Source organism: Amphimedon queenslandica, unplaced genomic scaffold (genome assembly GCF_000090795.2).
Source record: "Amphimedon queenslandica unplaced genomic scaffold, v1.1 AMPQUscaffold_13076, whole genome shotgun sequence".
Lineage (NCBI taxonomy): Eukaryota > Metazoa > Porifera > Demospongiae > Haplosclerida > Niphatidae > Amphimedon > Amphimedon queenslandica.
The window spans coordinates 18,031-29,204 of NW_003546688.1; the positions used below are offsets into that span (position 1 = coordinate 18,031).

General features: G+C 35.4%; 2 protein-coding genes and 1 long non-coding RNA gene across 3 annotated transcripts; all 3 read right to left on the minus strand.

Annotated features, from left to right (window-relative positions):
- Window positions 1-7: 7 nt before the first annotated feature.
- On the minus strand, window positions 8-989 carry LOC109585372 (uncharacterized). The gene is made up of 3 exons (XR_002186459.1): window positions 707-989; window positions 150-527; window positions 8-99 (listed from the first exon to the last, which is right to left on the minus strand). It is a non-coding gene; the product is annotated as an uncharacterized LOC109585372 (long non-coding RNA).
- A 30-nt stretch (window positions 990-1,019) lies between these two features.
- LOC109585367 (uncharacterized) lies at window positions 1,020-1,939 on the minus strand. Its single transcript, XM_020001414.1, has 3 exons — window positions 1,828-1,939; window positions 1,455-1,781; window positions 1,020-1,396 (listed from the first exon to the last, which is right to left on the minus strand). Exons 1-3 carry the CDS (start codon window positions 1,937-1,939, stop codon window positions 1,020-1,022), a joined length of 816 nt encoding a protein of 271 aa, XP_019856973.1.
- A 1,278-nt stretch (window positions 1,940-3,217) lies between these two features.
- On the minus strand, window positions 3,218-5,334 carry LOC105314181 (heat shock 70 kDa protein 12A-like). The gene is made up of 3 exons (XM_011408184.2): window positions 4,978-5,334; window positions 4,713-4,931; window positions 3,218-4,655 (listed from the first exon to the last, which is right to left on the minus strand). The coding sequence occupies exons 1-3, from the start codon at window positions 5,323-5,325 to the stop codon at window positions 3,324-3,326; spliced, it is 1,899 nt and encodes a 632-aa protein (XP_011406486.1). The 5' UTR covers window positions 5,326-5,334; the 3' UTR covers window positions 3,218-3,323.
- Between the last annotated feature and the right edge of the window lie 5,840 nt (window positions 5,335-11,174).

The window sequence follows — 11,174 nt, forward strand, 5'->3', positions numbered from 1 at the left end:
TAGTTGGTTGAGGAACACCTCTAGCAAAACACCACAGGTACATCCTTTCAGTTTCATTTATTGTGATATTAGTGACATTAGAGGTGATAGATGATGGATCTGTATATAGAATAGAATTAAAATTTGAAACACAATTAAAATAGACTTACAATGTACTCTCATTGTGCTATATCCTGTAGTGCCAGAAACTCCAGATTTATTTGGTTTTTCAAATAATAGTCCCTTTTGGTACAGACCATGTACTTTTGTAAAGTTGTCCGGTTGATAATAAATGGTTGTATAGAATTCACACCACATATTAAATGTATGTGGCGTTAGCAAGGAGATTCTGACACTGATTTTACTGTTCAGTATATTATAACGGCCTGTAGTACTACGTGAATCTATTTTATCTTTTCTTGCAAATAGAAATTTTGATTCTTGCCATGTGACAGTCATTGGGTAAAGACTACGAGCAGAGCATTTCTGAGTGAGTGTTTCTCCAGGGACGTATGTTGATCCTTTTAGTCTCTTGATGATTGTAGCATCTACAGTCATATAATAAATTACAACTAGAACCTAAAGATTATTTTTAGTTTGCATATATAGGCTATAAAGTGAGAGAATTTTAAATGCAGTGAAATAGAAATTTAAAACAGGCCTATACTAAAAGTTGCAATTAATTTTACAGTTCCCAATACATTAGAAAAGGTAGTTATATACTTACATGGGACATCAATATATGCTCGAGAGTTTTCAAATATATTATTCTGAGAGTTAAGTGTATGGCAGCTATAGTGATGTGCATCAAAATAAGAAGTTGACAGTGTGCTGTGTTTCAGATTAATTGAGTGATAAGGCCTAAGCTCTTTCTTGAGTGCAACAACCCCATAGCTACTCTTTGGTAGTCGTACATTGTTCCTTCTCCATTCAATACCATCACACTCTGCACAAAGACATGTAAAGGTGAATGTTCGTTGCCTCGAGGATCGAGCAAGAAAATTTACATATGGTTGTCCTTTAAAATAAAAGATATAAGTTTATTTTAGTAGATAAAATAAGTTCATACCAGAATTAATGTATAGCTGGTGATAGTGTGCCTTTTGTGATGGGTAATCATAACTGATTGCTATTAGTCGCATTGAAAACAATCGATTGAAAGAATACCTCCAACGTACGGTCAGGCTATCATCACTTGTTTTATTAACATAAGTAGTATAGTGACTTGTTCTGTATAAGTTGTTTGACACATAGGCAGTCATGAAGTCATTGTATACTCTTTTTCGGCTTCGAGACCCACTACTCAAGTACTGAAATGAAATAAGAATTTTTGGCAATGGAAAACTTTTTACTCTCCATGTTCCAATCACACTGTAACCACTTTTAATAAACTTTGTGAAGTTTAGCCTTGGTAGATCTATGCATAAAAATTATTACAAAAAAATTATTAATATATAGTTTGAATAATGACTCACAATTCTTCCTGACATAGACTGGTTTTGAATAGATTGGACCAAATGAGGCATTGACTCTGCAGTAGTAATATCCAGCTGTTGAGTTATTAATAGGATTCAAAAGAAGAGAACTGTTCCACCACACATATCCTTCATCATCAGAGTTAGGACTGTACACAATATTAGACACTTTACTACCACTGATGATAGTGTAGTCACTGGATCTATTAGATATCTCATCAGTACTATACAACCATGAGACTTCAAATGGAGACTCTCCATAAACAGAACAGTTCACATACACTGTCTTGTAGTCCAAATAATAGAGAAAGGGATTCTGTAACATAACTGGAACTATAGAGAAAATGATAAGTTACAAGATTTTCTTACTGACCTTTCATTGTTGTGTTATCATCATCTCCCTCAAAATCAGGTTCATTTTGCTGTTCAGCACTTGAATACCACAAAAGAAGTAGAAGGCTCAAAAGCAAGCTAGTAGCTGCCATTCTTGAATGTATTTTTGCACTGTCTCTACCATAATAGCAAAATGTGTGCATTTAAATATACTATGGTGAGACGTGACTGTTTTCCTTACAATATGCTGTTTGCTATCACATAATGCTGTCGCATTCCAGGTATGTGAGACAATTACTCTTTTGTTTATTATAAGACAGCCAATAGTCATTGTTGATTAAATATTTTAATGCTGTTTGTAAATTTATTGGTTATGACAAGAAATTTAAAATATAAGATCTTGACTTATAAGTGGAAATTTTGGATATTTCTTTTTTCTGATTGACTGCTTTGTCATCAGAGTCCTATTATACTTGCTTCAGAGATGATATGAATCCTTTTCTCATGTTAAAACATATTTTGTTGATTTTTATGGTGCTACTAAAAGTACTAATGTGTACTACTTTATTGTATTGTGCATGGCATTATAGCAAAAGTGATATAAGCACATTACTTATTAATTACTACTGGTGTGGCATAAATTTAACACATAGGGTTTTCCAGCCAGTGATGCTTCTGTTTCTTATCCACCCATAATGCTTTAATGGAGCAGGAGTTATATCTTCTGTTTTGTTTATTTTATGATGAGGATTTTTTATTATCAATTTCAACGTTTTTAAAATGACTGTACAGCTCAAACACCATCAGATCTTGAACCTTTAATGGCTGTATCTGGTCACTGTTATACAGTCATCATAATATGTGACTAGGTCATAAACTGCCATGCTTTAGAGTTTTGTTCTGAATTAGATTTATAATCAAATTTATTGTGTTGTGTCTACACTGAATGCTATTGTTTACTACAATAGTTGAAAGAACACTATCAGCCATGTTTGTTTGCTATCATATTGTTTTGACCATGTCTGTATGACAAAACATCACAAATAAGAGTATAAAGGGTCTTTTTATGAAATGATTATGACCTTGTAGCTTTCAGCCAATTCCAACGAAGCACTTAAATTATAGTCTATCAATAATACATGTTCAGCCAATTCCAACAAAGCATTTAAATTATGGTCTACTATAATCATCAATAATACATGTTTATAGTTTATATTATTGTACTATTTATCAGTAGCTATCATACTTAAGGGGAATTCAATTTGCTCTGTTGAGTAAGAATGATGCACTCATGCACAACTAATAAAAGCAACAGGAATTGAGCTGGAACGTGTTTGCATAGGGAGCTAAATTCATAGAAGTGCTTGTGCCAGCTGTGTAAATCCAAGCCTACACATTCTATAAGCAATTCTTAGAAATCGTGAATATCCTTTGTGATAAGAAGTTTTATTTGGACTACAATTTTAGCAAGAATTACAATTTATGCAAACCAGTTAACTATCTAATATTAGAAACGTCTATTACATGTACTTCTAGTTAATAAGTAGAAAGGAAGTCACAGACTGTTTTAACTTCTTTTCCGTTGATTCGATACTTTGCTTTGGCCTGAATTTCAGTACCACTAAAATCCATTGTGACATCAATTATACGCTCTTCGACTGGTAGATTATCAGGGTTGGGTGCATCAATGACTAGTTTACCAATTTTAACAGCCATTTTCTTCCCATCTCTGTCCTTGATATATTGAACGCCAAGACAAGGAGTTGAGTAGATTTCAATAGAAACTGTAGTATCTGATGCACTTGATGGAGATAAATCTATGGTAAGATTTTGATTAACATCTATCAGTTCACCTTTCTCCAGAAACACATCAAGGACATTATTACATCGATACTCATTTCGATCTTTGTCGAAAAACTTGTAATGCTCATCGTGCTTCTCTGGATCAAAAGGCAGCGTTGTAGCTATACCATATGTTGCATCAGATCGTCTTGCTTTTATTTTCCCTGGATTTCGACGCCACATTACAGCTCCTGTAGCAACAGCTAATTGAGGAGTAGGCGGCACTAATACATTGCATGTACGTCCTTCAGACGTGTACAGTTTGTTTATGGCAGCCATTAATTTTTGATGAACATATCTGCAACCTCCGAATCCACCAACCAAGTAAAATGTGCTTACTTTGAACTCATTCTCTTTAATAGCTGCTAATGTACAATCAATGATGCCATCAATGGCTGGACCAAATAGCTCCTTCTCAACTACTTTTTTATCTACATACAATGTGTCATTTGCATCTTCATCATATTCAATCCCATCAACTTTATCCACCTCTGATTTTAGAAATTCCTCAAAAAATGAGGAAAATCTTCTTGGTAAGCCTATTGCAATATCCTCAAGGTTGCCTTGCCCAAATGCTATTTTTTGGTTTTCGAACTCACTGTAAAAAATCTTGTTTAAATTAGCTATTTGCTGTGAATGGTCCCTGGAACTGCAAAATTTTTTAAAGCCCTGGTCATTGAGTAGCTTTTCCATCAATTTGGAGAAAGCTTTGTTAACTTTTGTGCCACCTGATTCATTGCCTGTAGGTATATTCAGAACTGTAACTTCACCATTTACTGTCATGTGAGCAGTGATATCAACTGTTCCTCCTCCTATATCGATTACCATGTATTCTGTTGGTAGCTCTATAGCTATATCGGAATGTTGCTTTTGCTTTGCAATTGTTTCTTGGCAAAAGAAAGCTGCTGATTCAGGCTCCAGTGCCAATAAGAGCCTATTTGAATTCGTTTCATCAGGGATAAGAAGAGGGATGTCAGAAATTGGAGTGAATTGATTAATGCCACCAGATTCTGTCAGTAGACCTGCCTATATTAGGAAAAAATTGTGTCTAGAGTTTGTTGTTATTCAATGCTGTGCACCTACCATATAGGCAGCTTCTCTCATCATTCTCTTTCCACATGCATCCCATATAGCAGGTACAGTAATGACCCAATCAAAATCAGTTGTCTTCAGTGGTATTGGACTGCGTATGAAATGCTCTATCAATTGGTTCTTCAAATGCTGGAGAATAAATGCGATTACTTCAACAAGATAGAACTTTTCACCAGAAGAAGCTTTTACTTGAGTCTGTCTAGTCACCTTCTGTTAAAATTTACTTTATAACATACCATATGATCGGTTGACTTACTTTTTCCTTTCTCATGTGCATCTTAACCCGTTCAAAGTAGATGTGTTCAGAGAGAATCTCTGCTTTCATTGATGCAAATTGAGTTCTTGTGTCACTTCCAAATCCCACGACAGAGATATTCTTGCTTTCATCTCTTTTCAGCAAAATTGCATTTGGAACTCTCATAGACCTCCTATCACTGTCTAGGACAAGAGTGTTTACTTCATCATCTCCTTTAGTAGTATAGGCCAGAGAGACTGATGTGGTTCCAAAGTCAATAGCAGCAATATTGTCACCACAAGCATGATAACTAGCACTTGAAGAGGAAATCTTAGTAGCTCTACTTAGAGGCGGGTTGTATGTAGCCATTACACAAAATCTCACAGCTACACGGGTAACAGTAATAGAAATACCCTTATACTGATTCCTGGAAATACTATGAATATTGTTATGCTAACTATATTCTACCCTCATTCCAGGAATTCAGATATGTGTGCATAGTGTGAACAGTGTCATATTTCTTATTTTCAATGCACATCAATCATGTAACATTGAGCCTGTGTTTTATTCTCAAAAATGGCTCCAAAATTAACCCACCTTTTAAGCACATTTACTGATACATATTGATGTCTTTATGCTATCTAGAAAGTTTGAGCTATTTCTGGGAAAAATTTTTTGAGTATGACCATTAAAAAAACAAAACAATTTTTGAAAAGCAGCATTGTAAAAAAATCTAATCTAGCTACATTTATTTAGCATAAAAATCTAGTATTAAATCAAATGTTCCATAGCAAACTATCTAGCTACATTTCTTTAAAATTAAAATCAAATATTAAAGATTCTCTCCTCATAACAAGCCTAGCAGGAGAACCTTCATCTGTCACATCTTTATTTTCTTCTAATGCAAGGTCTCTCAAAAAGTTAAAGCCTTCATTTCTGTGAGTCTGTCTCTTTGAGCCAAAAACCTTCCAGTAAATGTGACCTATTATGGTAATAATGAACATAAGCATAGCTGAGCTTACGGAAACACCAGTAATGATAGTAGTGGAGTATACACTGAACCCTAAATCCTTACCAACTGCACTGAATAGACACAGGACAGCCAAATTTAAGAAATGGCAATATTCCAGAACATTAACAGTGGATTTTCTGTAGATGCCTCTCATGAAAATCATTAGAATGAATGCTGTTAGAGCGATAATGTAATTATGGATTATACTTAAGCTACCAGTAGTATAAGAGAACACTGGTGTTAGTACCAGACGTACAATCAATAGGAGACCAGTCCAGAATCGATAGTTGTCCTTGTATGGCCCAGTATAGGCATCAATGAATGGCTTTAGTTTAACGACAGGATCCCTAGAGCTCTTGCAACACTTACCACTGTATCGCTGTAACCACTGACCTGAGAATACCAGCACTGTGTATATTATCCCAAGTAACAGGAAGATCAATGCTGCAACAAACAATGGAATGTGCTTAGGACTCAGATAGCCAATGTTACCATCTACATTCCATACAATCCAATGATAGGTACTACATTTGATTTTGGTTGACATCAGAATATTAGTGATTGTTTGTAAGAGCCTCGAATAAGACATGAGAATGAGTGTAGCTAGAACAGGCACTGCATTGTTACCACAGAGACGTGATAGTTTACCAGAGTAGTAAGAGCCAATTATGATGAAGCCAATCAAGAGCCATATGTAGAGAGGGAATGTAAACTGAAGCCACGTTTTCCAGTAACCATCCAAGCCATTAAAGAAACAGGTCTGAATTCCAAGATCAAGATTAAGCCAAGCGATAAATTGGCTCAATACAGGAATACTGATACCATTGGGGAACAGTACAGTCTGGTTTAGCTTGACAATGTTGGCATAGAAGAGCAGCCCATTGATACTACCCACAGAGACAGTGAGGTTACTTGTCATGAGAAATACCACAAGGACTATACCAGCTACAAGGAAAGCAACAAAGAGTGATATGTAGTTGTTATTGCAAGAGGCACATTTGTTGGAGCCTAGCATGAGACTGAGCCCTTGTTGACACTCCCCACAGAGTATACCTGATCTATTGAACATGCACTGACTATGAGATTCATTGAGGCTAAGGTATACTGTGGAAGTGTCACAGTAATCAAATGGACAGGCTCTGTGGGCTATTATGCACTCATAGTCTTCATCATAGTGCAGCCAATTGTTTCCGTATCTCTTAATTGGATTAGGCATCCATTCAACATCACATTCTGTACCATTGATACTGCTGACAGTACTATCACAGCGATACCTTTCAGTTGCTAATTCTAGCCCAAGAGGACAAGGGAGGAATGTTAGACTAATGGTCAATTCCGAATACATCAAGTACTTTGTCTCCTTATCAGGAACTAGTTTGTGTTGTAGAGAGACGTTTCCGCTAAAGATGTTTGTGGATTGCTGTAAAAATTGATACGTAAAGTTTTTACACTGCTTCTCTGTTTCTTGGTTCGTATTACTGAGGACAACTTGTATACCATCTGTATTTTTAGTCACTATTTCTCCAGGGCTTATCCCCCCACATGTACCAACAGTTACTATTGGTATTGTGATAGATTGCCCCGAATACAATACTTTATGAATAAATCTATTATTATAATCAACGACTGAGTCATTTAAGCATTGGCAGACACCAATTGGACTGGATGAGATATGAGAGGAGACTGGAGTGGGGAAAAATCTGATTAAATTATAGATGCAATAGATTCCATCAAAAAATGTTGTGGTATCTGCCCTACCTCCAATACAGTAGGCGTATTTACCACCATAAATATCATCACCAGCAATTGCTCCATAATTATTTTTAAAGGTTGGACGGAGGTAGAAAAATGTGCAATTTTTATAGTCATGTTTACTTGCCCTGGTATCTACATAGACAGCACCCCCGGCACCTCTTGCAGTGTTGTTGTAGAAATTGACAACCGTGTTGCTAGAAATAACAATATCTCTACCAATCCACATACCTCCTCCATTACCTGGTGAGCTGTTATTGTACAGTGTGGTGGGCTGATGAGCAAAAGTCACGTTTGTTTCTCCTTCAATATATATACCTGTGCCAGTATTGTTAATGACACTAGTATTTGATAAAATAATGAGGTAACGATTGTATGTCATCTCAATCCCTCCTTTGTTATTATTGGCAACAGTCACATTGTGGAGCTGAATATTGTCACCATTAGAGTATATGCCGATGCCCCCAGAAGTATTGTTTTTTGCAATAATGTTATTGAGTGTGATTGTGTCCTTGTTATTGTCCAGTGCCAATCCTGTATTGTTTGTATTGCTGCATATAATGTTGTTGAGACTAATGTTAGCTCCATTATTATTTAAACGTATCCCAGAGCTTTCGGTAAAATCATTTACTCTAATGTTGCTGAGAGCTATGTTGTTTCCATTATCTTCTATCCGCAAGCCATGATGACAAGTTTTTAAATTCACATTTGTTAGGGAAAAGTAATTACCATTTAGTGATACATACAAGGGAAGCCCTGTACTATTCGTTATATTAACATTGGCCACTTTGATGTTATTGCCATTACCAGATACAAAGAATGCTGTTTTGCTCCCTCTAGCTATCACTTCATTTATTGCTATATTATTGTTATTTCCTGATACCACCAAATTTTGAACACCATTATTAGTTACTTTAATTTTTTCTAAGGTTAAGCCAGTGTCACTTCTTTCAACAAAAATCCCATTCAAGCGACTACTGGTTATTGTTATGTTATGAAGCATGGTATTTTTTCCATTAGAATCCAAGTACATTCCAGTCCCATAACTAGTGTTAGTCACGGTGACATTACTCAGAATGAGACTATTTCCATTTGCCAACACCATCAGACCAATCCCAGTACAGTTATCTACAGTGACATTGGTTAGTGCTACCTTATTCCCATTATACGAAAGTTCAATCCCATTCCCTTTAACTGTTGTACCTTTTATTACAACATTGTTGACTGATATGTTGTGACCGTTTTGACTCAGATATAAACTTTTATACATGTTTTTAGTAAGAGTGATGTTATTGAGCCTGATTGAGTCCTCATTGCTGTCTAGTATTAACCCAATACCTTGTGTATTACTGCATATAACATTATCGAGGCTAATTTGAAAACCATTATTGTTTAGCCTTAATCCAGAAGCACTGTTATTGTCTGCAACAATGTTGACTAATGTTATTTCATTCCCGTTATCTTCAATGCGCATTCCTTCACTAAATACTGTATTTGTAACAGTAATGTTGGTAAGAGTTGTTTTATTGCCATTACCACCAATATAAAATGCCAAGCTTTTGGTATTATTGACCTTAACATTGGTTAGTGACAAATTGTCTCGATTTGACATCATGTAAAAGCCAAATTTCTTGCTATTATCAACCCTAATATTATTAAGTGCAATGTTGTTACCATTGGAAACTATCACGAGTCCATTAGTATTGTTTGCAGACGTTACATCATTGAGATTTATGTTGTCACCATTATTTATTAGGACCAAACCAGTTCCATTGTTGTGAGCCGATTTGACGTTTCTGAGTGTTATATTGTACTCAGTCCATCCCAAGTATAAGCCTTGTTTCCCATTGTTTGATATCGTGACATTTCTGAGAAATATTTTTCCTCGATTGCGGTGCAATGCTAGTCCAGTTCCATACTTGTTTGATATTGCTGTATCTTGTATTGTCACTCTGCTTGCATTGATAATGGCTACAGCATTTGCAAATAAGCTAGATGCATTCTCTGTTATAAAGAAAGTAGACTGGAGAATCGAAACCTCTGTTAAAAATTGATATCCTTGAATGCTTAGTCCCCGACCTTGCACATTAGAAATAACTGTGTTACTTTTTACATTTTGAAGAAGGACATCGTATTGGCATTCTATTTTTAATCCTTCAACATAAACTGTGCCACTAATATTAGCTATTTTTATTGCATTCGGCTCATTCATTTTCCCACAATTGATAAAAGCATCACTTGACGATTGCTTCAATATGACAGACTCCAGTCCAACCATTGTGAGGGGTTGATCCCTCAAGGTGTGCTCTCCTTTCCTGAAAATGAGTGTGACATTACGTGGCCATTGGGACATGTTAGTATAATACGAGAGGGGATGACAATTGAAGCACTCTTCTCCATCTGTAGTGACATAGTAGACTTCAGCAGAACAGCATGTGGCAACTGAAAGAATAAGTAAAATCAGCATCTAAAGGAATAAATAGTAATAGGTATCATTCCACTAGAGATAATATTCTCACTAACTTTAATGCTTTTGCTTCTTGGATAGCTCTTACGGCAAAAACTGATGTTTGAGATGCACCGGTTTTATTTATAATACATGTGCTGTAGGAGTTGTAGAAACTCTTGAAGTGTACTAGAGAACCTAACCACTAGACTACTATAAGTCTACAAGAAGCCGTTATAGCTATAGTATCATGTTCCAGTCACTAGACCTTGCTGATAAAATGTGTTGGCCATTGATGAGTCTTGAAGTGTTGTTACATTAATTTTTAAATATATTTTGCTGGATAGATTCTGATTCTTGTTTGTAAATAAAAGTTTAGATACTTACTGAAATTATAAATGGCATATTTTTAATTGAGCATGAAGTCATAAAACAATAGCTTAGTACTCTTCCTCTCTATTTCCTTCTATCAATTTGATTAGTCTAATTTTACTACCACCACTTAAAAAAACCCTTACACATAGGGAGTGCCCTTGTATAATGTGATTGCATTTCATAGTATTTGATCAAATAGGTTTCTCAAATTTGCTCGCTTTAAATTAGTTTATTTATGAATTGTTCTAAGCAATCATTCTTCACATAAAAAAGCAATATGACATCAACAAAAAATTAAGTACATATAAACCTTTCTATAATGTAAGGTCCAAGTATCCAACACTGTTTGATAGTAGTCTATCAATATCTGTCACAACTTGAGCAAATGTTGGTCTCTCATTAGGATCCCTCTCCCAACACTTTAGCATTGTCTTCTGATATCTATAAGCATGATGATTATACTAATAATTTAACTCATTAATGTATTCCTTACATATCATCATTGCATGCTGAATTTGAAGGTGCTTCAAGTCTGTATCCATCAGATATCATAGTCTTAACACATGTTGGTGAAAACCCACCATAAGGTGTCTTCCCTCCATTAAACACTTCCCATACTGTAATACCAAATGA

Excerpts from the sequence above, each read along its gene's own strand:
- LOC109585367 (XM_020001414.1), bottom strand. The coding sequence starts at position 1,939 with ATGGCAGCTACTAGCTTGCTTTTGAGCCTTCTACTTCTTTTGTGGTAT. Across the intron at positions 1,782-1,827 it reads TGATAACACAACAATGAAAG|TTATGTTACAGAATCCCTTT; the intron begins GTCAGTAAGAAA and ends CTATAGTTCCAG. Across the intron at positions 1,397-1,454 it reads AGTCTATGTCAGGAAGAATT|ATCTACCAAGGCTAAACTTC; the intron begins GTGAGTCATTAT and ends TTTTATGCATAG.
- LOC105314181 (XM_011408184.2), bottom strand. The coding sequence starts at position 5,325 with ATGGCTACATACAACCCGCCTCTAAGTAGAGCTACTAAGATTTCCTCT. Across the intron at positions 4,932-4,977 it reads TGCACATGAGAAAGGAAAAA|AAGGTGACTAGACAGACTCA; the intron begins GTAAGTCAACCG and ends AAATTTTAACAG. Across the intron at positions 4,656-4,712 it reads TGAGAGAAGCTGCCTATATG|GCAGGTCTACTGACAGAATC; the intron begins GTAGGTGCACAG and ends TTCCTAATATAG.